Source organism: Propithecus coquereli, unplaced genomic scaffold, assembly GCF_000956105.1.
Source record: "Propithecus coquereli isolate 6110/MARCELLA unplaced genomic scaffold, Pcoq_1.0 Scaffold243, whole genome shotgun sequence".
Taxonomy (NCBI): domain Eukaryota; kingdom Metazoa; phylum Chordata; class Mammalia; order Primates; family Indriidae; genus Propithecus; species Propithecus coquereli.
Window position 1 is genome coordinate 516,523 of NW_012147986.1, and position 27,765 is coordinate 544,287.

Consider the following 27,765-nt stretch of genomic DNA (forward strand, 5'->3'; position numbering starts at 1 on the left):
ACAGTATACTTGTTAAAGAATACAAAAGAGTATCCTTTAACCATCCTCCCTACCCAGTTCCTTCCTTTCATAGATAACAACTGTTAATGGCTTTTAATGTCAGGTTGATTAAGGTATAATTTACCTTTTTTAGGTGTACAGTTCTATGAGTTTGGACAAATGTATTCAGTCATTTATCCACCACCACAATCAAGATATAAAACATTTTCATCACCCTAACATGTTCCCTCATGCCTGTTTATAATCAATTCCCCCCTTCCCCAACCCCTGGCAACCGGTCATCTGTTTCTAATGTTTTGCAGTTTCCAGAATGTTATATAAATGGAATCCTACAGTATGCAGCCTTTTGTGTCTGGCTTCTTTCCCTTAACACAATGCTTTTGCAATTGCTTTGTGTTGTTGCATGTATCAGTACTTCATCCCTTCTTATTGCTGAGCAGTGTTCTATTGAAAGGATGTTTCAGAATTTGTTTATCCATTTACTTGTTGTTAAATACCTGGGTTCTTTCCAGTTTTTTGCTGTTATGAATAAAACTGCCATGAACATTCTTTGTGTGGACGTATGCTTTCATTTCTATTGAGTGAATAACTAGGAGATTGCTGGCCCATAGGGTAAGTGTGATAAATATATATTTAACTTTATCAGAAACTGTCAAACTGTTGTTCAAAGGGGCTCTACATTTTACATTCCCCTCAGCAATGTCTGAGAGGTCCAGTTGCTCCACTTCCTCACCAACACTTGCTATTGTCAAATTTTTAAAAATTTTATTTTAGCCATTTTAAGAAATATGTCTTTATAGGCTTTTTATATGTATTTACAAATGTGTGTAGTAATGTGTATACATATAAAATATCAAACATTTATTAAACACTTACTGTATGCAAGGCAATTTGTAAGCATTTTACATGCATTAGCTCATCATATCAACTCAAAGCAACCCTAAGAGGATGCTATTATAAGTTCATTTTACAGAAGAAGAAATAGAGGAAGTCTCATGCACATGGTGCTGGCTGATGGAGCCAGGGTGTGAACCCAGGTGTGATTATTCTCAGCCAGTTTTCATCCCTGCTCAGGTAACTTGAGTTTAGGGAATGAACTTTCCCAAGATTACTCAGCTGGCAGAAGGCCTCAGCTCTGGCCCTGGGCCCCCACATACCTTGAGGCAAGTCATTGAGCCTCTGAGTCAGCTTCCCAAGAGGACAGCACCTCACTGCATGTTTTTTCTGTGTTGAGCATTTACTGGCACACTAAGGCTCTGGAGTTGACTAGCTCAAGGAGAGAAAAGCCATGATGGAAGGAAACGCAAAGGCTGCTGGGCACTTGGGCCTGGACCTATCCCCACTGTGCTGGGAACAGCCTGGTAATGTGAAATGTGGGCATTACCCTCCTATGTGGTTTCCTACTGCAGCTTAGTGAGGACAAAGGGCTCAGGTATCACAGGCTGTCCTAGGCTCTATCTGAATTCTCCTAAGGAGTAATCAATGCAAGTACGTAAAAATTTGGAAGAACACCAAATTAGAGAAACTACCTGCCCAGCCTAGGTAATGTGTCATTCTAGAAAGTTCCAGAACTGTGCAAAACTAGATATGACTGCAGTCCTAAAATCCCAACATAAATGCCACCAGCTTGATGGAGGAGCCAGCAGAGGCCAGTGCTTAACTCAAAGGATGGAGGTGCTAATGGTGGGCTTTGGGGACCTTGAGAAATGGAGAGAGACTTGGGAGGTAGGGAGGTATTTCAGTTCTCCTGAGATTACCGTGAGCAGGCAGGGGCCTTGGGGGTGGATGAGCAGCTGCTGGGTGGCATGCTTCCTGTGCCAGGGGCTCATACCACCCTCCTCCCCCTCTTCCCATACTCAGACTGTTTCATTTTACTACTCTTTTCCTTGTACCACATCTTTCTTTTTCAATCCTTGCATTTTGAAAGACCCCAACATTCTTCTACATTGCTAAACCATTTTTGGCCTGTTTCTCCAACCAGTAAATTAAAAAATCTCATATTTATATATTTTTTACTATTAATCAAAATGTCAAAGCAACTTAAATATTTATCAACTAGAAAATAACCAAGGCAACAGCAATTTTAGAATATTTTTCAAATTTCACTTGTTCCTTCCCCTCATCAGACACTCTGATAGGCTTCCCAGAAAAATCTGTACCTCTCCTCCCCTCCAAACCCCAGTTGGGGATTGTTTCCAGGGCTGCCTGCTGGCCTTTTGGAAAGCTGCTGCCCACAGAAGATCTTCTAGGCCCTAAAAGCTCTGGAATGGCCATGAATGGGACCTCCAGGCCAGCAAGGTAATGGCCTTAACCCTCACTAGTTCTAGCCTAGGCAGGTTGGTTAGCAAGGTCGTCTCCATCAATACAATGAGTATTTAGAGGCACCTGAGGGCAGTCAGGTGGGAAACGCTGGGGTTCATGCCTCACTACACTCTGGGTTCTGTTCTCTCCTCCCTGGAGCCCCACAGCTCTCCAAGCACCATCCTCTGCACAGTGGAGAAACAGAAGCCTCTATGTTCCCTTCCCTTGCTTACTGGGACACCAGACCCTGCAGTCAACTCTTGTTCCTTTCCCTTACCAATAAAGACCCTGCAACAGACCCTGAGTCACCTCAAAGTCCCTACACCTCCCCGATGAGCTGTGGGGCACTGGGAGGGCCAGGCTCCCCTGCACCGCTAGGCTCAGTCCGCAGACCATGGCTTGTGTCTACAAAACATTGTTTCCCTCCCCGGCCCTTGGCTGGTGTGCTGGCAGGGAGCGTGGGGTGCTGGCTGCACAGTTGGAGGAGATGTGGACCGGCCGTTTGTCTATGACGGTGGGAGAATAGTGGAAGACACGAGGAGGTGGCTCTGGAAGATGGAAGGTCCAGAAGTAAAAGATCCTGGGCAGCTTGAGCCACCTGGTGACCCAGTTCTGAGGCACATTAGCTGAGTCAATGGAGAAACTCCTCTTGAGAGAGTTTTGCAGCTACTTGTTTGCAGTTTGTAACTGACCAAGCTTTAAAAACATGCCAGCCCTTGGTGTGTAATGAGGTGGAGGAAATTTTATTCACTGTAATTTCTCTTAGGAAGAAGGCTGTCTTTGTTCTAAGAATGCCTTGAACAAAGAAAGCTTCAGGGTAGCAGGAGGTTGCTCTGCCTGACAGAGGGGAAGAATTGTGCTTTTTGATCCTAAAAGGAGAAAGGAGAGAGAAGGAAGAGGAGGAAAAAACAGCGGGAAAGAGAGTGAGAAACCAGGATGAGCTGAAAGACCAGTAAAAGAAATGCCACGGTGGGGATGTGGCTGGGGGCTCTTTGGAGAGTAGTGACGCCTAGTGTGCTTGTGAAAGTTGTTGTAATTTCCACTATTGTGTCCTTCACTGTCATTCCCGGGAAGTTGCCAGCAAATTCTGCCTCGTTCATGAAATCTCTGCAAGAGATTATTTTGGGGGGTCTTGAAGGGCTGTGAGTCTCCTGTCTAGGGACAGTGTGTGTGGATCATACCAGATGAGGGGAACCACCAGGAGCTTGCAGAAGTGCAAGGGGGAGAGCTTTGGCCTTCCATGTAGACCAGGGAATTGGATCTACATCCCTGAGGGCGTTATTCCTAATTATGGACCAAAGATAAAAGGAATTTACTATTCTACATTTAGTAATTACTTAAGGGAATGGATGGTTGACAGATTATCATCCCGGAGAGCATAGAAAACTAACTGAAGTAGTATTCATAATACCAACTCAATACTAATATTGGTGCAGTAATCTGAAACTATTTTGGGTGTATTGTAGGATAGAATAAATAAATAATTATACTGATGTTGAGTGCCAGAATTCTCACTGTGGGAGCTGAGAGATACAAATATGGAACAGGGGAAAAGACAAAAAGAACTATTAATATATCGTGTTGTGTTTGGATTGGTGGTATCAATGTGAACTCCCGATTTACACATGCACACACCTGCATTACTCTAATTTCCCGGCTCTGCTCACTGACTGCACTTTGCACGCAGATCTTGGTTTCTAAAAACCACTACCCACAACAAGGAGCCAGGGCTCCTTGGAGAGATGGTGGAAGGCAGGTCTGAGGCAGTGAGAGTTGCTACAGAGAGTGAGGAAGTGCTCAAAGAATGATAGAGACACAGGAACTGGCTTGAAAGGAAACCCACTGGCTACATTTGGGACGATTTGAGCATTAAAAAGAAAAACAGCAATGGATTCTAGCACCTTGAATAAAAAAAAATCCATGATTCCATATGCTGTGGTACGAATGTGTCCCCTCCATAATCCAGCTGTTGAAACTTAATGGCGAATGGGATAGTATTAAGAGGTGATTAGGCCATGAGGGCTCCTCCCTGGTGAATGGGATTAAGGACCCTATACAAGAAGAGGCTTCACACAGCCTTCGGCCCTCTTGCCTTCTACCCTGTGAGGACGGGGTGCTCCTCCCCTCTGAAGGATGCAGACCCCACCAGACATCAAATGCTGGTGCCTTGATCTTGGACTTCCAGCTTCCAAGAACTGTGAGAAATAAGTTTCTGTTCTTTATAAATTACCCAATCTGTGGTATTCTGTTACACTAGCACAAATGGTCCAAGACACCATAGTAATGCTAAAAATGTGGGTGGGGGAAGCTCTTCTTACCTTGTGTAACTCTTGGTGAAGTAACTGATTCAACCGAGATCATTAATGGATAACTATTTCCATAGAATAAAATGTTGTTGGGAAACAGAATATTCATTTGCTCTCAAAGTATCACTGTGCAGATTATTTACTTAACAATTACAAAGGGGAAAAGGTACCTTTACAATGGAGAGCCTTAACAAGTCTTTCATTCAGAAATCCCACTTCTAGAAATTTATCCAAAGCAATTAAGAGAAGTACAGTGAGATTTGTGTATAAAGATACTTATTGCAATATTATTTATAGTGGCAGACATCCTTTAACAGGTGACCAATCTTAGCATCACTAACAGTGAAAAAAACTGACATTGTGTGCCTCCTGATGTGACGTGATTCTGGTAGTAATCCCCAAATGCTGGAAGATACATAAAAGTCTAAAGAAGAAAATAAAAAGTGCTCACAATCTCACCTGCTAGAAAGAATCAACATTAACATTTTGGTGTATGTGTATGTACAAAATTGGGATGATTTATAGAATACGTATATATATTTATATATCTCTATGGAGAGAATCATATATGATAGGCACGTATGTATGATATGCATGTATGCACGATGCATTGATATCATATGATTCTTTCTATATATATTTACATAGAAATAGATATCCATGTATATACTTTGTTCCATATCATGAGCATTTCATGAGCATTTTTCTTGTCATTAAATGTTTCAAAATGCATTTAATAACTGCATAGTAATTCATCACAGGGTTATTCTATAACTTATTTAATCATTTTCTCTGTTGATCATTTAGATGGTTTCAAGTATTTTGCCTTTACAAATAATATTGCAATAAATATCCTTATACATAAATCTCACTGTACTTCTTTTAATTCCTTTGAATAAATTTCTAGAAGTGGGATTTCTGGATGAAAGACTTTTTAAGAATTTTGACAAATATTGCCAAATTTCCTTGCAAATTGTACCAACCTGTACTAAGGTTTTATCAGTTTGTACTCCCAAGAGCAGCAAGCGATGGTGTCTATTTAAATGCATTCTAGACAGCACCAGATATTCTAACTTTGAAGTCTTTAATGGAATTTTTTTTTTTTTTTGAGACAGAGTCTCACTGTGTTGCCCGGGCTAGAGTGCCGTGGCATCATCCTAGCTCACAGCAACCTCAAACTTCTGGGCTCAAGCGATCCTCCTGCCTCAGCCTCCCGAGTAGCTGGGACTACAGGCATGTGCCATCATGCCCAGCTAATTTTTTCTATATATTTTTAGTTGTCCAATTAATTTCTTTCTAATTTTAGTAGAGACGGGGTCTCGCTCTTGCTCAGGCTGGTCTCGAACTCCTGAGCTCAAACAATCCACCCGCCTCGGCCTCCCAGAGAGCTAGGATTACAGGCGTGAGCCACCGCACCCAGCCTTTAATGGAATTTTTAATTTAAAAAATTCCCAATTGTCAATACCCTTATACACTTCAAGTTCTTGTCTATCTGTGTACATTTTTGGCATGCTTATAACATTGAACATCTACCTTTTACTTGCTTTTTTCATTCATTTCCAAGTCTTCATAATTTCTTAAAATCAAATTTTGTGGTATAAATAACCATCCCCTGTTAGACTTTTAGGTCTAACAGATAGGTTGTTTCCTGTCTTTTGCTTTCCTGCAAAAAACCAGTCTTGGGCATTATCACCTTTCATTTCTGCTAAATTTATTTTTCAGTATAAGTTCCCAGGAGGAGGGTAGCCAGGCTGGAGGCCACAATAGTTTTTAAAGTTCTTGGGGTAGCTGGATAGATTTATTTTCTGAAGTGATGCACCACCTGTCATGCTGCAAAAACCCCACTCGGCCTCCAAAGGTGACCAGAGCTCAGCGCAGGGAAAGCTACGTACGTGTATCTGCTTCCCCCTTCGCTTGGGCCTCTCAAAGCGTAGCTCATGGCTGTGGGAGCCAAGGACTCATCCCAGCACAGACAGCTATCACCCTGCAGGTTCTGGAACTGCTGGGAGGGAACAAGAAGGAGTTTGGGGTGGTTGAGGGAAGATAAGAGAAGGGCTTGAGACTTTGCCTGCACGTAGCGGGCAAAGCTTTGGCCCCCAGTTCCACCACCTGGAGGCCACACGAGTAGCGGTCAAGCGTGGTAAGGATCCCCAGCCCTGCCCTCAGCAAATGCGAGACTGGCCTCGTGAGAACGACTAGTGACCAAGGCATGACGTAACATAATCCACTGGCCTCCCTGCCTTCCTGCACACCCCACTGCCAATTCATTCTCTCCCACCCCTGACATTATCTACTTTTTCTTTTTTTGTTTTTAAGCTTTGGGACTCCCAAACTCTCCGCTTTGCCTGAAATGGTCCACAGTTCAATTGTACCTGATTCCTCTAAACATGCTTTCCACTATTTTCTGTGTTAGGCTGGGCCCAGCTTTGAATGAGAGTACAAAAGCCCTTGTTTTTCTTACCCGGGTGCCCGATCTCAGTAGCCTCCAGCTTTGGGGGGGGATTCAAGCATTTCTGTGATTTCTCTGGGAGACAAGTTGCTGTCCTGAGTACAGGAGGTTCTTCCATGCTGATGTCTTGTGGAAATGGCTCAGAACTGGGGTTGAGGGTTCTTGGGGTTTCTAGGTGATACCCACCTACTCTGTGACCTTGGGCAAGAAGTACCCTTCCCTCTTGGCCCCAGTTTTCTCAGAGAGGAGATGGCCTAGCTGGTTCTATGATGTCTACATGCAGAGAGCTGTGCTTATCCACATCCTGTGTGAACAGGGCAATCTCCCCAAGAAAAGATTAGTTTTGCTTCTGAGGCCTCTTTCCTCAGCTTTCCTTTTGTGCCTTTTTCTTCCTGTCCCTTCATCACCATTCCCCTCCATCACGGTATCCTTCCCTCTCTGGCCACCACCCCAACCTCCGAGCCTGCCCCTTTTCTTCCTACGCTTTCCCCTCAGGGCTTTGGAGCGGGACCGAGGGGCCAGGATTCTCCTCTGTTGGAATCCTCTACTGCTGGAGCACAGCTCCCAGGTGCATGCCTTTCCAGAGGGACCTTCTCAGACCATGTCCTGTCAAATGCAAGAAGAGACTGTCATGGTGACACTTTCTGGCAAGCTGGCTGGTGAGGGAGATGGAGTTTGGGGAGCGGCAGCTTGGGCTGTCCTTCCCCCCAGCCCAGGGCTCCCAGCTGGGCCCTTCACAGCCTTTGCATTCAGGGGCTGGCTCCCTGTTTGTTCCTGGCTGAAAACAGTTCCTGCAGGGTTTGCCCTGCTGCCGACCTCCCAGCTTTCCCCAGCCCTCAAGTGCCCAAGCTCTCTGCCAAGCCTCACAATCCTACAGCATGAGAGTAGGGCTTAAAACAGGGGGACCCCTCCTCCTATTCCCAAGTCTCCACAAAATGGCCCCATTCTCTGCAGCGGGGACACCAGCCCCTAGAACATCCAGGCCTTGGGGACCTTTCAAGACAGGTGGCCTAAGGCCTTGCCTGTACCACAGGGCCAAGAGAGGCTTAGTAAGGCTGAGGCCAGCGTGTAGTACCCAGAGGCAGAAAAGCACATTCCAGCTTCCTTCAGTCCTGGGTCCTTAGACTTGTCTTTGGATTTAGTTCCCCCTCAACCCATGCCCTTTGCCAAGATCAGGGCTCTTTGGAACTTATTCTGTCGGCAAGAGGGCTCCCTTTGATGCCTGTGTCGAATGAGATGGAATCTGGCCAGGTTGTTATAGGAACTCAGGAGAATCCCTGGAGTGGGAAAAATAATGAGAACACGGGGCCATTCACCATTCAGCGTTGGAAAGTAGAGCATGCATTGTCCAGGCTGCAGGGGCAAGGCAGCGGGAGGAAGCAGGCTGAAGGGAGGGGGGGTTTGCTCAGCACTAGGAGGCTCTGGCGGTGTTGGGGGGTGTGCAGTGGGCTGTGCAGCGTGTGTGCAGAGCAAGAGGCTGAATAAACTCTGGATTCAAATACTAAATCAACCACTTACTATTTGTGTGACCTTCAGTTAAAACAATCAGCGTGATCCAATTTTGTTGAAAAACAAATGTATTAAGTCTAGAAGAAAAATCATCCTCTCTTTGGTAGTGGGTATCTCAGCGGTATGTTTATGGGTGATTTAAAATTATTTTTTTTGCTTTTCTATTTTTTTCTGACATTTTCTTTAAACAGCATGGATTACTTGTATAATTGGGAAAAAACAAACAAAAAACAACCACAAAGCTCTCTCTCCACTTTGGAAATGAACAGATCCCAGGAATGGGCTCTTGAGAATCTAGGAACTGATACTCAGACACTTGAAAGGGAAAGGATAGTGCTTTTCAGCCTTCAGGCCAGTCCAAGTAAGAAGAGTTTCCTTGGTCCCTGTCTACGGTTCCACTGTGGGCCGGGAGCCAGGCCAGGGTGAGCCCAGCGCTGGAGCCAGGTACTTCGCACAGGCTGGGGTTGAGGATGGCCTGGCTGGTTTGTCTGAGTCGGCAGTTATTCCTGCTGCTGATCTTCTGTATAGGGGTGGCTGATCGTAGCCCACCCTGTCAGCCAGCTCAGCAAACTCTCAGTCTGCCACACTGGGTGCCCTACGTGGGCTTGTGAGGAGGTCTCTCCCTAGCCAGCCTTTTCCCATAGTCCAAAGCGGAACAGGGTGGCTTCACGGGGTTTCCTCCCCCACACTGGGCATCCCTGATGTCTGAGTCCCTCATCTGGAGCTTGACGTGAGCTGCCTTCCATCCTGTTGTCTGTTTATTGTTAATTTTTTGAGATATAACATATAGTAAAATGCATAACTCCTAACCGTATGGCTTAGTGAGTTTGTACCTATGTTTATGCCCATATAACCACCACTCAGATCGAGACATTGAACATGCCTGTTACCCCAGAGGGTTCCCTCATGTTTTTTTCCCTGTCAGTACCCCCCTTCAGGTGGAACACGATAAGGCCCTCTACTGCCATATGTCAGTTTTGCTTATTTTAAACTTTATTATATGTATTCTTTGTGTCTTCTTTTGCTTATCATTGTGTGTATTAGCCTGCTGTTGCTATGTAACAAAGCACTCCAAAACTTAATGGCTTAAAACAACAGTCAGTTATTTTGCTTACTGGTTTTCAGCTTGGGGTGGGGCTTACAGGGAATGGTTGATCTCTGCTCCATGTGGCATTGCCCAGGGTGGCTTGATGGGGGCTGGAAGATTCCATTGCAAGATGGTTCACTTGCACAGTGAGCAAGCTGGTGCCAAGGCCTCTGTTGCTATGCTCATAGGTCTTTCCTAAGCCACTTGGGCTTCCATATGGCGTGGTGACTGGATTCCAAGAGTGACCATCCTGACGGCAAAGTGGAAGCACAGACATTTTTGTGATCTAGCTCTAAGATGAGGTTACATCACCTTACCTCTGTCATTCTTTATTTGTTGAGGCAGTCACAAAGTCCTGACCAGAATGAAGGGGAGGGGACATAGACTTTACCTCTAGATGAGGATGTAGGAATGTTCTAGAAGAACATGGGAGACAGGAATATTGGGGTGGCCATCTTTGGAAAACATATTCTGCCATATTATGTCTGTGAGATTCATCTACTTTATAACATGTATTTGTAGTTTACTTTTTAATTGCTGTATAGTATTTCATTGTGGGCATATACTATAATTTACCTATTCATTCTACTGTTGTATTATTTGCAATTTTGGGCTATATAAATAGTGCTGCTGTAAACATTCTTTTTTCTTGTTTTTTTAATTAATTTTTTTTTCTGTCCTCTGTAGGCCAGGATGAACATTCTTATACAAGTCTTTTGGTAGACAAAGTCTACCTTCTGTCACTTGCTATCTCTTTAGATTCTAAAGCTCATACAATTCTATCCTTTTCTCTCTCTATCCCTATCAGTTACTGTAGCCATATATACTTTAGTAGGTAAATCTTTGCCAGTGTTTTTAAAATGTCAAAAATAAATTATTTAAGTATTATATAAATATATTCTTTAAAAAGCTTTCAATATTACAGTTAAGATTAAAGTTCCTTCTGACACCCTTTGCCAAGTGTGGGCCCTTTCCTTCTACCCCAAGGTAACCTCTGTCACCAGTTTAGTAGGTCTCCTTCTAGGACTTTTTTTAATGCATTTAGACACATAAATATTCTCATAGAAAATATTGTTTTACATGCGTGTGTGTTATTTGGTACAACAAACAGCATCGAACTACTTGGCAATTTGTTTTCTTACTCAAGAAAATATCTTGGTGATACAGCCATGGAGTCACATGTAGCTCTACTTCACTTTTTAAATTGCTGAATACTGCTCCATAGTAGTATTATACCACCATCGATGAGCCATTTCCCAATAGAAGGACATTTAGGTGGTATCCTTCTTTATTATTTTTTGTGTGTCTATGAACCGAGGACAGGCCTGAGGCCTTGCACATTGTAAGCACTTTCAGTACTTGATTGACATTGATGTAATCCTACAAGGGAAAAATTCACAGGAGCCCTGGATTTGTGCCCCTCAATGTCTCTTTCTTTCCTCTGCAGAGACGTCTCAGAGAGGCTGTGCAGCTGCTGGAGGACTACAAGCATGGGACCCTGCGCCCAGGGGTCACCAATGAGCAGGTAACTCTGTTGGAGGTGGGAGTATGGCAGGTGGAGAGGGGAAGGAAGGTGGTAAATTCACAACCCCTTCCCTGCACCCAGAACCACTTTACTTTCCTTGAGTATCTACTTCTGCTGCTGTGTACCCCTAGGGACTTCCTGCTCTTTTGGGGAGATACTCGGGTCTACCCCATATCCTAGGTCTGGTAGGAAGCATAGAGGCTGATAAAGCTAGAGACCCAAAGACAGTGGTTTGGTGAAGCCAGCTTGCACTGGCTTCTAAGAGCTGATTGGAAGCATTTATTCCCAGTTCCACATTCAGTGACATCACAGTGGTAGCTTTAAATTAGCCATGAATGGGAATATTTACACCATGGAAATTGGCAAATGACACAAATCAGGACTTTTTCTCCAGAGAACCAGTTATTAAACATGTACCATCATACTATTGCCAAAAATTCAGGTTAAGGGTGGGAAGGATGGGGAGGATGGGGAGGATAAGGCTAGGATACTACAGTTTCATTTTTTTTAAATATATAGGAACTTGAATTAGAGCTAACTGAAATGTCAAGGGTTATGTTTGGTTTTGGGGAGAAGGTAGGAGAATGTAGTATAGAACAACTTTAATGATTATTAAGACATGGTTAATGTCTCAAAGTCTTTCTTTTTGTTCATTAACTTAATTTCAAAAACTTTTTCAAAATTCCTATTTTTTTCAAAGTAATATGTGTGCATAATTGAAAAAGTCAAATATTACTAAAGCACTTGTAAGTAAAAACAGTATGCTACTCATCCCTCCCAAATTCCCATTTCTGGGGAGCAACTACTTTTAGCTGTTCTTCAGACAGAAATCTGTATTTCAAACTAATATGCTTATCTACCCTGCTATTACTCAATTAGTTCTTTCGCACTATCTATTTTGGTAGTTGAGGATTTAGCTCTCTTATTATCCGTCCCTATCAACATCTTTGCCCCCAAAATAGTTATTATGGTTTTTGGGGCTTATTCCATATTCATGTTATTACAATTATATAAATAACATTTACTGCATAGTCAAGTTGGTTGTATAGTGATTATGTTTCTTCTCTTTTCCAACTTTATGTTTTATCTGGAGTTGATGATGGTCTCATTTTTTTCATTGGCATAGTTTCCTTTGTACCGTCTTTAACCTTACTGTACCCTCCAGCAGCCTTTCCATGTAGTCATGCACTACATAACATTTTGGTCAACGACTGACTGCATATATGAAGGTGGTTCCATAAAATGAAAATGGAGCTGAAAAATTCCTCTCACCTAGTGACATCTTGATGATCTGGACCCTGTGTAGGCCGAGGCTAATGTATGTGTTTGTGCCTTAGTTTTTAGCTAGTATTAAAAGAGTTTAAAAAGTAAAAAAGAAAACAAAAACCAAAAAAACTTTAAAAGTAGAAAAAAGCTTATAGAATAAGGATATAAAGAAAGAAAATATTTTTGTACAGCTGTGCAATGTGTTTGTGTTTTAAGCTAAGTATTATTACAAAAGAGTCAAAAAGTTAAAAACAATTTAAGAGTTCATAAAGTAAAAAAGTTACAATAAGCTAAGTTTAATTTATCATCGAAGAAAGAAAATCGCTTTTTTTACTGTACCTTTTCTATGTTTAGATATGTTTAGATCCACAAATACCACTGTGTTCCAATTGCCTGCAGTATTGAGTGCAGTAACATGCTGTACAGGTTTGTAGCCTAGTAGCTCTAGGCTAGACCAAATAGCCTAGGTGTGTAGTAGGCTGTACTTTCTAGGTTTGTGTAAGTACACTCTGTGATATTTACGCAGGAAAGTTGCCCAATGATGCATTTCTCAGAATGTGTCCCTGTCATTAAGTGACACACGACTATATTTTCAGTGCCTTCTTTTAATTTGAAGACTCCTATTTTTCAGTTCCATCTCTTTCTTTTCTTTTCTTTTCTTTTTTTTTTTTAAGAGACAGGGTCTTGCTCTGTAGCCCAGGCTGGAATGCAGTGACTCACTGTAACCTTGAACTCCTGGGCCCAAGTGATCCTCTCATCTCAGCCTTCTGAGCAGTTGGGACTATAGGTGCAAGCCACTGTGCCAAGCTATTTTTTTTTTTAATTTTTTATAGAAATGGGGTTTCAATATGTTGCCTAGGCTGATCTCAAACTCCTGGCCTCAAGCAATCCTCTCGCCTCAGTCTCCCAAAGTGCTGGGATTATAGGCACGAATCACCACGTCCAGCCTTGGTTCCATTTTTTTTCCATGAAATTTTCCTTTCCAGGGCCCACCTCCCACCAGCTCTAAGTCTTCCTTTTCCCTGGTATATGCTGTAGCTTTGGTGGAACACCTCTTCCAGTAATTTCTTGAAAAAGGGTAAACGGGAAGAAAGTTTTGAGTCTTTTTGTGTCTAAAAAAAATTGTAATTCTGCACTCAGCCTTAATTGACAGTTTGGCTGAGGAGAAAATTCTAGGTTGACAATCATTTTTCTTCAGATTTTTGAAGACCATTGTGCTATTTTCTTCTGGGTTCCAATATAGCCGTTGAAAAACCTGATGCCATTTTATTCCCGATTCTTTGCAAGTGGTCTGTTTTCTTTCTTTGGAAATACTTGGGATCATCTCTTTATCTGTGAAATTGATTTCTGAAATTTCACAACACTAACTCTTTTAAAATTCATTATTTTGGATTCTTGGTGACCTCTTTCAGCCTGAAGACACCTTTTGGTTCTAACAAATTTTTAAATAATGTTTCTCTGATAATTTCTTCTCATTCTGGAACTCTTATTAGTCAAGTACTGGACCTCTTAGGCTGACACTCAGATTTTCTTACCTTTTTTCTCTTCTATACCATCACTATGTACGTGGGGCCGGGGCCTGGAGGATAGAGCAAGGAAGGAGCTGGGTGAGGTTCTTGCCTCATGGAGCCCCTGACCCCTGAAACCACATGATACTGTGGGAGAGCTGCAGACGGAGTAACCCACCCAGACTCACCTAGATGTGAGGGGTTGGAAGAGGGCCTGTGAGGTGGGGCTCTGGGTAGGAGTGGTCCGCAAGCACGTTGTGCTGGAGGTGGGGAGAGCACCCGCAGAGGGAGTGATTGAGGCGAAGGCGCTAGACCGCAGCAGGGCAATGTGAAGGGAGGGCAGATGCCCTCGTGCAGGGCCCTGGGGGAGTGATGAGACACGGGGCAGTGCCTGCTTAGGCAGGGCCCATCTTAAAGCCTTTGCACTGTGTGCTGAGTCACGAGCAGCCACCAGCAGGGAGGGCAAGCTGTGCCCTTTCATTCCCAAGCAGCGGTACTTCCCTCTGGCCATGGGCACTAGAGAGCCTGGATGGCGTGACCTGATGCTCCACCCTTCTCTAGGCCCAAGTAGTCCTCAGACCCTCACACGTTCTTCTCAGACCTGTCAGGGGTGGGTCCAGCCTCCAAGCCCTTCCTGACCCTGTGTCTGCTCCTGGCCCAAGCTCCCCTCTGCTCCATTCTTGCTCAAGTTGGATTCCTGGGACCCCTTCCAGCTCTCAGAGTCTGGGGAGTGAGGCCCATTTCCTCCTCTTTGCTCCCTTCAGTAGCTTAAAGCTGCCTGCCCTGTTTCCTGGGCCTCCTTTGTGTTCTGTCCTGAAAGCCGCCCTGTGCCTCCAGGGAGCTGGGGAGGTGGCCTGGCACTAGCTGTGCTTCCCAGTTCTGGCTCATGGAGGTGGTGCCTGCAGTGTCCATCTGGTGGCTGGGCTGCACAGTGCTCTAGGTGTGAGCCTGCCGCAGTGGCCCCCTAGAGGCAGAGCCTCTCTGTTCCTCTCTTCCCCCATCCTCTGGCTCCCTAGGGAACCAGGGGTTGGACTTTGCATCAGCTCTTGCTGTGCTTCCCTCCCTGGGCCTCAGTCTGCAAAGCCACACCTTCCTCTGGCCTCCACAGACACAGGAGGAGGGGCCACAGGTAATGACATGCCAGCTCAGGGATTGGGAAGCCTCAAGGACAGGCCCTGGCCCTGGCCCAGGCTGGCCCTGCTCAAGGGTCATGTATGTGCCATCTGAAGAGACCCAGGGTGGTTCCTGGTCTCAGTCTGGACACCTCGCCTGCATCCAGGCTCTGTGCCTGCTCTGATGTCCTTTCTCAGGTGTGTGAGTCAGAAGCCTGTGGCTGGGTCTGTGGTGTCGTGGCCAGTGCTGGTAACTTGTGACGTTCTGTTTTTCTACCCAGTTTGCTGTCTAACCTGCCCTCCAGTGACAACACCTCACCAGCGAGTATGTGCAATTGTATTGGTCTTTTGTTCACTCTTGATGCCGTGTCTTCTGTTAGCGGGGGACTGATATCTCTTCCAGAGACTGTTCTTATTAAAAGGTTGCTATGCCAGTTAGTCCTGAGGATAAAACAAAAATAAATATAATTTACCTTTTAGGCTCAGGAGGTAGAAATTTGATGTGCTATGAACCCCAATAAGGATGATAGCTTTCAGTTAAACAACAAAGCCATCGTTGAGCAAAAATACAAGCATAGGCACAACCAACTAAGTTTCTGAATGTTGGCTCTGATTTGTGCACTTGTATCTGCTGGGGCTTTGCCGGAATGGCTTGGCGTGGATGGAGATGGGTGGGATTAAATGCTCATCACCTCCCCGTGGTGAGCTACCACTCACTACTTGCTTACCAAGTGCCAAGCACTGTACTAATTACTAGCACTGTACATGCATTATCTCAATTAATCTTCATAGAAACCTGTCAGTTGGTACCTGTGTCAACTCCATTTTATAAGCCAGAAAACTGAGGCTCAGAGAAGTTGTACTTCTTGCCTAAGGTCCCATAGCTAGTATGTGGTGGGACAGGCATCTGACACTGGGCCCTCTTAGACCAGTGGGAGGGATGTTTTCTGTAAGTCACAGGCAAAAGCCGAGAAGTAGAATGGAGAGGAGAAACATATCTATGTCAGGGGAGGGGGAGAGAGAATCAGGGGAGAGGAACAGACAGAGAAAGAGGCAGAGAAATGAGGTTAGGTAGAGAAAGTTGGAAAGGAAGTTGGGAAGTTAAAGGCAAGATTATGAAAGTCTTTGAAAACCAGGCAGAGATGCTGGACGTGTCATGTTGGGTAAGAGGAAGCTACTGAAAGCTCTTGAGCAAGGGAGTAGCATGACAGCGGCACTGTGGCAGGATCAGTTGCTGGCAGTGCCGGGTGGACTGGGGATGAGTAAATGCTGTTACAAAAACCAGGTTGGAAGCTACCGGAGTCATTGAGAGTGTGGCGAGCAGGTCACTGGGAACCACTGCAGGGTCCTGAGCGGTGGTTTTTGTCCATCGTCCCCATTCCCCAGAGGCTGGGAACCAGCCGACCTCTATTAAGTGCCTGCTCTGCACCTGGCGCAACGTATCAGCTGCTCAGAGCCCCCATGCAGGTTATGTTTCTGCCCTTGATCTGCCAAGGAGACACGGCTGCTGGGATGCAAGAGATACTGCAGGTCTCCTCCTCTGGCAGGGAGGAAATGGGGTCAGCTCTGTTCAGGCTCTGCTGAAAATAGAGGAGTAAATACCAAAGGCTTAAAATACTTGCACCCCAAACCTTCTGTGGGTGTCAGCAGGTTTGTCGGGAGCTGGCTGAAGGGAAGCGGCTGACCCACCAGCCTTACCCCGACTCCCAGCCTCGGGCTCCGGGAATCCAGATGGGCACTCTGCCCCTCTGGGCCAGCCCCAGCTTGGCCCTTATTGTGAGCACAGAATAGGCACGTAAGTGATCAGTGTGAGCTGAGGCATTTGTGTGAGGGCGAAGTGTTGTCCTGTGGCCTCCTGGATGGTCTCCCCATTGTCCCTGGGCCCCCCGCCATCCATTCCCAGCACAGCAGTCAAAGTGAGCTGTGGAATGACCAGACAGACACTGTTTGTTCCTCTGCTCCAGGGTTTCTCAGACTCAGCCATTGGCATTTGGGGCCAGATGATTCTGCCGTGGGGGCCATCCTGCACACTGAGAATGTTTAGCAGTGCCCCTGGCTTTGACCCAGTAGATGCTAGTAGTTCCCCCTCCCCAGTCATGACAACCACGAATGTCTCCAGATGTTGCCAAATGTCCCCTGAGTACAAAAGGTCACCCCCTACCCCAGTTGGGAACCACGGCTCCAGTAGAAACTCTATAGTTTTTCACTTAGAGTAAAAACCATAGTCTTTAGCTCAGCCTGCAAAGCCCTCATTCCTCTCTGACCTTGTCTTCTACAACTCTCCCTCTATTCAGTCCACTCCAGTCACCCTGGCCCCCTTGCTGTCCCTCAAACACACCAGATAGGCCCACTTCTGCCTCAGGGCCTTTGCACTGCCTTTTCTGTCTGCCAGAGCACTCGCCCACTAGATATCTGCATGGCTCACTCTCCTCTTCAGGTGTTTCATCTGGTGTCACCTCAATGAGACCCACTCCAACCACCTGACTTACTGCTGTAACTTCCATCCCCACTGCCAGCACACCTTGTCCTCTATCCTGTTCCACTTTCCCTTGTATCCTTCTAACATGTCAGAGAGTTTACTTATTTATTGTTTTCATTGCTTATTGTCTATCTGGCCACACCAGCCTGTAGGCTCCACAGAAGCAGAGATTTTTGTCTGTTTTTTTCACCCATGTATCTACCCTTAGTGCCTAGACCAGTGCTCAACACTTAGTAGATGCTCAGTAAGTATTCGTTAAATAAATGAATTTGTTAAATAAACGAATTATTAATTTTCACAACCTTGAAAGTATTCATATCTTCATATTACAAATGAGGAAACTGAGGCTCAGAAAGATTAAGTAAATGGGCCTAAATCTCACGGCCAGCAGGTAGGAGATCTGGAATTCAAACCTGGGTCTTGATGGAGACAAGCTGCACGAGTAGGGAGATTGCGATGCTGCCATGTGCTGTGCTGTAGAACGAAGCAGAGAATCTCTCCCCTCTCTTGCATCTGTAGAATTGGGGGGTACCTTCGCCCTACATAGACTTGCAACAGGTACATATTACCTGGGAGTAACCATGGCAACAAAATTAATGGTGAGGTATAATGCGACTGGCCCAACTGATAAATTAGGAAGTTTTTTTTGTTTGTTTTATGGAGGCATTCTTTGCCTTACAGAAGGATCCCCTTCAGGCTCTGTTTAATTACCTTCTGGAGGTTGTTTTAAATAGGCTCTGTCTTTGCTGCCTTGGGAAGTTTGGAGAAGCAGCTTGGAAGGAGGCAGAGGGGAAGAGGAGCGAGCCAGGCTGGGGGTGGGGCTGGGCAGTTACTCCTCCCTGCCGGTGGTGGGGGGTATGTCCTGCTCTGCCTGAGAAGACAGGGCTTGTGGGTTGGCCATGCCCTCGTATGTCTGGGATGCACCCTCTGCCCCTCCCTTGGTGTCTACACTGCCGTTTAGATCGGTTCAGACAGCAGCTCAGAGGAGGTGCTGTTTTTGAAATCAGCAAACTTCTGCAATGCTCCAGCCACCTCTCGCCCACACTGCTTCCCCACACCTCCTCTCTGTCCTCATTCACCAAGTTGAGGAATCAAGCAGGGTTCAAAGTCTCATCTCGAGACTGGTTTGTCACTGGAGCCAGTAAGTCCCAGGGGGTCAGAGATGCATATTTTTATGTTTAGCCAGAGGCACAGAGGAGATGGGCTGAACCCAAATGAGATCAGGTCACAAGTAGGAGTTGTAGTTTGAAGTGGAGATGCTTCCTTCGTGGATTGATGAGAAGACACTGGGGGCTCCCTTCCCTAGATTCCCAGTGCAGACGGCACACCCACTGCATTTCATCTGGCCTCCCGTCAGTACTTCACATCCCAGGATGACCCTCCCCTGTAACCTATTTGTAGGACTGGCTGGTGAAACTTTGAACTGGTAGCCAGTTCTTGGCTTGTGGGTGCTACTTGCTGCCCTTTCTGCATCCACCATTTAACCCCATGGGTCCAGCAGTCCCAGGGAAAAGCCTAGATCCAAGGAGTCAGACCTGAGTCCTTGCCTGGTCTCCACGTAAGCTGGGCTGGCATCATAGGCTGTTGGACAGCAAGGGGTCCTGGATAGGCTTGCTTCTACCTGCTACCCCTTCTTCTACCTGATTAATTTTAAAAACAGTGCAAGTCTAAGGTGTGAGGTGACTTGCACAGGAAGACCATGCAAGTTAGTGACCAAGCCAAGGCCAAAATCCATGAACGCGACTGTTGTCACTGCAGCCTGGAGATAGGAGGAGCCCAAACAAGTTCAAGTCATGACTAGGAATTTTCATTGAAAATGAAGATGTCCTTCCCATCTCACCCCCAAAACCTCTGAGGCTGGTCTGTTGCCAGATGCCACCAGAAGAGCCTCAAGCACCATCTTAGCTTCTTCTATTCCTTCCTTTCTTCCCTGGAAAGCCTTCCTTGATGTCATGGGAGGTGGTTTCCTATAACCCCAAATAGATGATATTAGTTACAGTGATACTAGCTGCTGTAACAAAAAGAACCCCAGGTGCACTAGCTTCAATAACACAATTTATTTCTCTCCCATGCAATAATTCAGGTTCCAAGTGGGCAAGTGGCTCTGCTCCACAGGATCATTCAGGGACCTAGGATGTTTCTCCACCACCTTCTTGGGTGTCATCCTGTCTGCAGGGCCAAGGCTGGGCTGCAGCCACATCCTTGCTCTGGCTCACAACAAGGGCACAGAGGGCATGGAGAGGGAGACACTGGCCTGGAGAAGGCACATTACTTCCCTTGAGATGCCACTGGGGGGCTCAGTCACATGGATAAACCCAACTGCAGAGGAGCATGGGAAATGTAGGGCAGCCGGCCAGCCATCTGCCAGCTACTGTTCTATGACTGCGGACGAAGGGGACATAGATTTTGTTGGACAGTTCATGGTCTGTGCCATATGGGTTGACAAAGGGCTTGGAAGTTGTGTACCTTTTTTCTATATTTTTAGTGGTTACCTTTAATTTTTTTAATAATTATTTTTGAGTAGATAACGTATGAGCAAAATACAGAATTCTAATGGTATAAAAAAAGTAGAGAATAAAAAAAAGTCTCCTTTGCTCTGTCCCCCAATTACCCACTTCCCCTCCCTACAGTAATCATCGATTTCTTCTGTATCATGTCAGAGATATCTGCAGAAATACTCATGATATAATAATATCTCCAGTGAAATCCACTGGAACATTGCTTGTAACAGCAAAATGATAAGACAGTCACAAAAGAACTAATGTTGTATGATTCTACTCATGTGAGATACCTAGTGTAGTCAAGTTCATAGAGACAGAAAGTAGAATGGTGGTTTCCAGGAGCCGAGGCAGGAATGGGGAGTTTAATGGGTACAGAGTTTCAGTCGGGGAAGATGAAAAAATTCTGGAGGTGGATGGTGGTGATGGCTGCACACAGTGTGAATGTACTTAATGCCGGAGAACTGCACACTTAGAAATACTTAAGATGGTAAATTGTATGTGATGTATATTTTACTATAATAAAATAAAAGCTGGGAAATAGCCTGAAAGTCCACCAATAGGGAGCAGTTTATAATATATTCATTCAAGGTTTCTGTTAGGAAGAATAAGGCTGCTTTCTGTGCATTGATACGGAAAGATCTCCAAAATATACTACATGCCTGAGGGGCAGAACAGTGTGCAGGAGTGTGCTAGCATTGGACGATGGGTGTGTGTGGTGGGTAAGAGTGGAGTCTCTGGAGCCAGGCTGCTTGGGTTCAAATCCCAGCAATGCTGTGGGACTTTGGGCAAGTCACTTAAGCTCTTGGAGCATCAGTTTCTACATCTATAAAATGGGAGGTATACTAGTGCCTACCTCCTAGGGTTGTTGAGGGGATTAAATAAGCTAATAGATATGAAGCCCCTAGAAGACACATAACCCTTAGTCTCACACATAGTATGTGTGCACTGAGTAGGAGTGAATGGATGAGTGAATGAAGGAATCTGAGTCAGACATCATGAGCTATAGTTCTGGCTCCCTCTCTGAGAACTTGGGCATGGCTCTAAGCTTTGGTCTCTTCATCTGTTCTATGGGAACGTTTCTGAGTATGAGAATCAGATAGTTAATAGGAGGAAAAGTGCTCGGCAAATCATAAAAGCATGGAATTATCATGCGAGGCTTTACCATTGGCTTTTACCTGTGGCACTAGCCTGCTGGGCCACATGTGTGGTGGTGTTGTTTGTGGGGTGGGGCACATTTCTGTAGGCTCTGGGCTCTTGGCCTTCCGGAGTGCCCTCCCTACAGCATCTGCCTGACTCCCCATCGCTGCCCCTACGTTGGAGTGGAGGAGGCGGTCCTTGAATCCCAGGGACACAGATGCAGTCATTGCTTACGAGTGTGGTGCTGTTTATCGGGACTTTGGCAGGAGGGGAGTGTCTGCTGCGAACCGCAAGGGGGAGGTACTGGGACCTCAGGATGGTGTTAGCCACACTCTTTCTCTCGTGCCTCAGGCCTGGCTATCACCCTGGCCAAGAGCAGAGAAGACTCAGGCCTGGAGGCCAGGAGGCCCGAGTGGCTGTCTGCATCCTGCCACCAGGCCCCCGGGACCCTGGCTTAGTTACTTAGTCTCTCTGAGATGAGCATCTACCTACCTCACAGGCATGATGGAGGAATGACACAACAGAGATGAAGTCACTTTGAAAGATGAGTAAATCCTTTAAAAAAATATTGCTCACTGGAATTGCGTCCTCTCTATTTTAGGCAACTATATCGAGCACGTTCTATGAGTCACATATTTTGTATATATCTCATTCAAGACTCTGTATTAGTCAGATTAAGCCCCCAGATTTCAGGGGCTTACCATAGTAACATCTCAGTCATGTCTGAATCCAGTGCAACCCGGGACTTGGCAGATGCCAAGTTCAGGGACTGGTTTTATCATCTTCTAGGTCCTCACTGTCTTCCACCAGGTCCTCCGTGGGAGGCTTTGGGGCCAGGCTTGGAAGTGGCAAATGTCATTTCCGTCCACAGTCCACTAGCCAGTACCCAGTCCCAGGAGGCCACATGACCTCAGGGGGGCTGGGAAATATCAGCTTAGCCGTGTGCCAGAAGGGGAATGCAGTCTTCCGGGGCCACCAAGGACTCTCTGCTCTACCCTTACAACAACCCATTTTACTGGTGGAGAAACTGAGGGACAAAGGCAAAGTCATTTCCCAGGGCCACACATACTGTGGCAGAACCAGGATTTGTCCCCTGCCCCTTTTTTCGCTACATCCTTTTCTTCTTTCATGTCCTACTGCTTTGAAGATACTATAGCATTTTAAAAGTTTTCTTTAGTTTCTGCGTTGTCTCGTTTCCTCAGAATTCCTTTTTCCTTTCACCTCCAGAATTCCTTTCCTATAGATGCATGTGTAGGCTCACTGAGCAGTGATCCTTTCCATTGGGGGTCCTCTAAATAGCAGTATTTATAGGCAGAGCTGACTATATCATTTGCGAGGCTCAATGCAAAATGAAAATGCAAGACCTTTGTCAAAAAGCAGAAAAAAGCCTTTCCCTCTTGTCTGTGTTCTCTCTCTACTTCCCCCCTGCCCCAGACGTGGCAAGGTGGTTTTTTTAAATTTGCTATTATTTAACGTCTTTCTCCCTCAGCCATGGGGACACTCATGGTGCCAGTGCAGACCCTCACATGCTCCCAGAGCCCCGCTCCGCAACTTGGTGGGTGGGACCTGTCTGGCCTACCTGGCCCTCCCTGCTCATAGCCCTCCGCCAGGAGTGGGGGGTGACAGCAGTCACTGAGCGGGTGCCGAGAACCCATCCCAGAGAGGTGGCTGGAGGCAGTGTGAGGCAGGACCGCATGTGAGCTGAGGCTTCAGGCCACCAGCACGTGCTCCATTGTCCCATCCGTCTTCACTTACAAACCACACATTCCAAGATGAAGATACGGTCACACGTTGCCTAATGACAGGGACACATTCTGAGAAATGCATCATCAGGCATTTCATCATTGTGCGAACATGAGAGACTGTACTTACTCAAACCTGCATGGCGTAGGCTCCTCGACCTAGGCTGTAGGGGATGGCCTGCTGCTCCTGGGCCACAAACCTGTACAGCGTGTGCCTGCACTGAACACCGCAGGCAACGGTACCACAGCGGCATTTGTGTGTGTCAGCATAGAAGTGGCACAGTAAAAATATGGTGTAAGAGATTTTAAATAAGGGTACACCTGTATGAGGCATTTACCATGAGTGGAGCTTGCAGGACTGGAAGTTGCTGTGGGTAAGGGGTGAGCGAGTGGGGAGTGAATGTGAAGGCCTAGGACATCACCGTACACCACTGTAGACTTCGTAAACACCGCACACCAAGGCTACACTCGATTTATAAAAAAATTAGTTTCCTTCCTTCAATAATAATTTAAACTTAGCTTACTGTAACTTTTTTACTTTATAAACTAATTTTTTTAACTTTTCGACTCTTTCGTAATAATACCTAGCTTATAACACAAACACATTGTACAGCGGTACAAAAATATTTTCCTTCTTTATATCCTTACTCTGTAAGCTTTTTTCTATTTTAAATTTTTTAATAAAATTTTAAACATTTTTGTTAAAAGCAAAAACAAACACGCACATTAGCCTAGGCCTACGCAAGGTCAGGATTGTCAGTATCACTGTCTTCGACGTCCACATCTTGTCCGACTGGAAGGTGTTCACAGACAATAACACACACGGAGCTGTCATCTCCTATGATAACAATGCCTCCTTCTGGACTACCTCCTGAAGGACCCGCCTGAGGCTGTTTTTTTTTTTTTGAGACAAGAGTCTCACTGTGTTGCCCGGGCTAGAGTGAGTGCCGCGGCGTCATCCTAGCTCACAGCAACCTCAAACTCCTGGGCTCAAGCGATCCTTCTGCCTCAGCCTCCCGAGTAGCTGGGACTACAGGCATGCGCCACCATGCCCGGCTAATTTTTTTCTATGTATTTTTAGTTGTCCGATTAATTTCTTTCTATTTTTAGTAGAGACAAGGTCTCGCTCTTGCTCAGGCTGGTTTCAAACTCCTGAGCTCAAACAATCCGCCCGCCTCGGCCTCCCAGAGTGCTAGGATTACAGGCATGAGCCACCGTGCCCAGCCTGGCCGCCTGAGGCTGTTTTACAGTTAACTTTATATATATATATGGAGTATACTCTAAAATAATGATAAAAAGTATACTATAATAAACACATACAGCAGTAACAGTCATTAATTATCAAGTATTATGTACTGTACATGATTGTATGTGCGAGGCTTTTATACAACTGTGGCAGCATAGTAGGTTTGTTTACAGCATCAACACAAAGACATGAGTAATACATTGCTTTGTGATCTTACAATGGCTATGAGGTCACCAGGCAATAGGAATTTTTCAGCTTCATGATAATCTTTCGGGACCACTGTCTTCCATGTGGCTTTTCATTGACCATGATATTGTTGTGTGGCCCATGACTGTATTAAGAAAGCCAAGACAGCAACCACGCAGCATCAGACCCCTAGCACGGGGCCTGCTGAGCAGTGCGCTGATGGCGTGTCCACTAAGCTGGCCCTCTTAGTGGGTTGTTTCTCTGAGAGCCTTTCTGTTTCCCTAGAGTAGGAGTCTCCATCCTCCCGCAGGCTGTGTTCTGGGAGCTGGACGCAGACAGGCTCCTGGAGAGACCCATGTTCAGCACCCCGACCTTTCCCTCATCCCCCATGCTTGTGACCCTGTCTGGGCTGCTCTGATACGGCTTCTCTGGAGAATAAGCCTCCGTCACCTGGGCAGGAGCTCTGGGCCTCTGCCCCACGCACAGGGACATTTTCAACCTCTCTCCCTGCTCTGCACCTTTGCTGGTCATTCATGCCTTCGTCAGCTCTCCACCCGTCAGAGATGTGTGGCCTCTTCCGTGTGCTGTTGCGCACCTACTCTGCTGACAGTGCTCCAGGAACTTTCTATATACCTCTTCCTCCCCTTCCTCTCCTGATGGGTTTTTCAGCTGGTTTATTCCTTTGCTTTTCTTTTATTGAGGATTTGGGAAGAAAAGAGATAAATCTGTGCTTTTGCTTCACCATGCTTAACCATAGATCAGTTACACCTTGGGCATACTTGTGTTTTAGAAGATTATATTCCTTCACCAAGCACTCATTGAACACCTATTGTTTGCCAGGCCCCACGGGGGGTGCTAGGCGACAGTGCTGAAAAGCAGCTTCCTGTCTCTGAGAGGCTGGGCTGTCCCTCCGGAGGTGAGAGGCCCAGGAGGTCATTATGGGGTGGAGGACGCATGGGGTGGCAGGAGTCTGTGCACAGGGCCTGGGGGCACACCTGGGACGGAGCCTGGACCTGGGGGTGTACTTCAGGAAGGTGCTTTCTGAGCAGAGAGGGAAGGACCAACCTTGTGCTGTGTTTTAAAACCTCTTTGCTGTTAGGCTCTCACTGACCTTTGTGCTAGCAGTGATTCTGCGTTTGGGTTTTCTCATCAGTCCCCTCTGTTCCCCAATTATTATTGTTTAAAAATCTGCTTCTTCTAGTCTGCCTGTGTCTGGAATGGCAGACAATCAAGTGTGTTGGAAATGTATCTAAAATAAGAGTTAATTAGGCTGTGAATTAAGGTTTGAGGGACTCAGCTGTGACTAAAATGCATAAACTTTAATGTATCAATTTTATAACTTCTATTTTTACTACCCAGTAGCCTTCTTAACTTCTGTAGCTTAATTTATATTCCAGATGACCAGCATTGCTATATGAAGCATAGCAACTATTCTCTTATAAAACTTTAAACATCAGCTGTTGGCTGTGTCTTCCTTCTAGCCCTGTATCCTTCTTGCTCCGTTAAAAATGCACTGGCCTTTGGCTTGCCCAACATGTACATTTTTATTTACTATGATTCCTTGATTTGAAGAGGCCTACTCTATTACACTGTAGCAGCTCTACAGTGGGATGTGTTTTTTAATTGACAGGGGTCTTGGCATTACATCAGAGTTTTCTTTCTTTTGTGGTACATACTAGTGTATCTTAGGATCAATGGTATCTTAGATTCAGTGAAACACAGTATTTAGGTCATTTGATGGGATTGACAATTGTTCTCTCTCTCTAGCCTGTCCCTCATGCTGTGCTGGAAAGAAACAACCTCATCACTCATTTGAAAAGCAACTTTTTTCTCCCTGCAACCTTCTTACAACAACAACAACAATAGGGGTAATAACATCAACAACAGTAAGCACATATAAAGCACCTACTATGTGCTGACTCTGCCCTGAGAACTTTCCATATACCTCTTCAACAGTTCTATGTTAGAAGCATGGTTATCATCCCCACTTCGCAGATGAGGGAGTATGGCTCAGCGGCTGAAGAGACAAAGCCAAGAATCCAGGCAGTTTGTCTCTGAAAAAAATCACTCTGTGCTGCCACTAGTCATTCTAGGAGACAACTGAAGTGTCTTCATTGAAATCAGGCGTTCTTAGGTGGTCGTGACTTGGAATCAAATAAGGAGCTTTGGAAAAATGCTGGAAGAATTCTCCAAGGAATTCTAAAGCGCAGCCAGAGTCAAGAGCCGCTGGTTTAAATGATCTGTGTGCGATCCCCTGGCTCTGCCATTCTGGGATCTGTAGCCTTTTTATCCTCTGGTGCCATACCCCAGGGTTGAGTGGCTGCCTAGCCTGGGGTGATGAGGACAGCCTGAGCCTCCTGTGCTTTTGGAGCTGGATCCCTTGGTTAGAAAATATGGCTTTGAGACCTTAAACTGATACATGCTTTTAATTTTGTCCTTTATTTCCTTTTCCTTTCTCTCTTTCTTTCTTCCAGCTCTGGAGTGCACAGAAAATCAAACAGGTAACCCAATTTTGGCTTCTTTTTCTTTCCTTCCCTGTACCCTCCTGGGATCTAGTGGAAGCCCCTCCTCCCATGGCTGTTTCGGGACTTCAGTTTGCCCCTGGCCCCTCACCCCTTCCTTCTGCCCCTGCACCTAAGGGCCAGCGTTCCTGAAGGCTGGCCTTGCCCTGGGCTCTCTGAGCTCCAGGAAGGGACTGGGCTATAATTATTTTGTATCATTACATGCCTACTGTGTGCAGGCATGGGGGTAGAGGGCCTGTAAGGAAGACACCATCCTGGTCCCCATGGGCTTTTGGTCTCCCCTACACTCGCCTTTGAGGATCAGTAAGGAGTGGGGATGCTGTTTATGGCCATGTTTTAATGTGTTCTTGCCCTAAAGGCTGGAAAGACCTATCAGGCCAGAAGGCAACACACAGCCACTGGCGTCTGAGTCTTCCTGGGGGAGCTGTCTTTTTCCCCCTTCCTCCCCGAGCACCTCTGCTTGTCCCCCTTCTTCCTCCCTCCCGCCTTCCCCACTGTCACCCTGTGCTCTGTTTCCGACTCTTGCCAGGCTATTCTACACCCGGACACCAATGAGAAGATCTTCATGCCCTTTAGAATGTCAGGTAAGCTCCTGGGACCCTGCTGCTTCTGTCCAGCCCGGGGCACTTACTATGGTCACAGCTCCAGGAGTGTCCAGATGTGTCAGCCCGAGGAGGGAATGGAGCCTGTCACACAGGCAGCCACATTTGCACCTGCGTGTTCACCTTGGCTTGACCGTGTAAGATGCTGGCCAGGCCTCTGAATCCCCCGTGGAGCTCCGCTGCCTTTTCTTCCCGAGCAGTTGGGGTGGAGCTGTGGCCTCCCCAGGTGAATCTGGTACTCTCACCCGCAGGTTGTACACCACTCACTGGGTGCAGCCTCAGTGACG

The 27,765-nt window shown here is 46.0% G+C and overlaps 1 protein-coding gene across 1 annotated transcript in view; it reads left to right on the plus strand.

Annotated features, from left to right (window-relative positions):
- Positions 1-27,765, plus strand: part of SFXN5 (sideroflexin 5) — a 116,759-nt gene that overhangs the window by 15,280 nt on the left and 73,714 nt on the right. Inside the window, exons 3-5 of the mRNA XM_012646494.1 lie at positions 11,100-11,177; positions 26,829-26,855; positions 27,406-27,460. Of these exons, the coding sequence (XP_012501948.1) occupies positions 11,100-11,177; positions 26,829-26,855; positions 27,406-27,460 (160 nt within the window). The remainder of the gene's footprint in view (positions 1-11,099; positions 11,178-26,828; positions 26,856-27,405; positions 27,461-27,765) is intronic.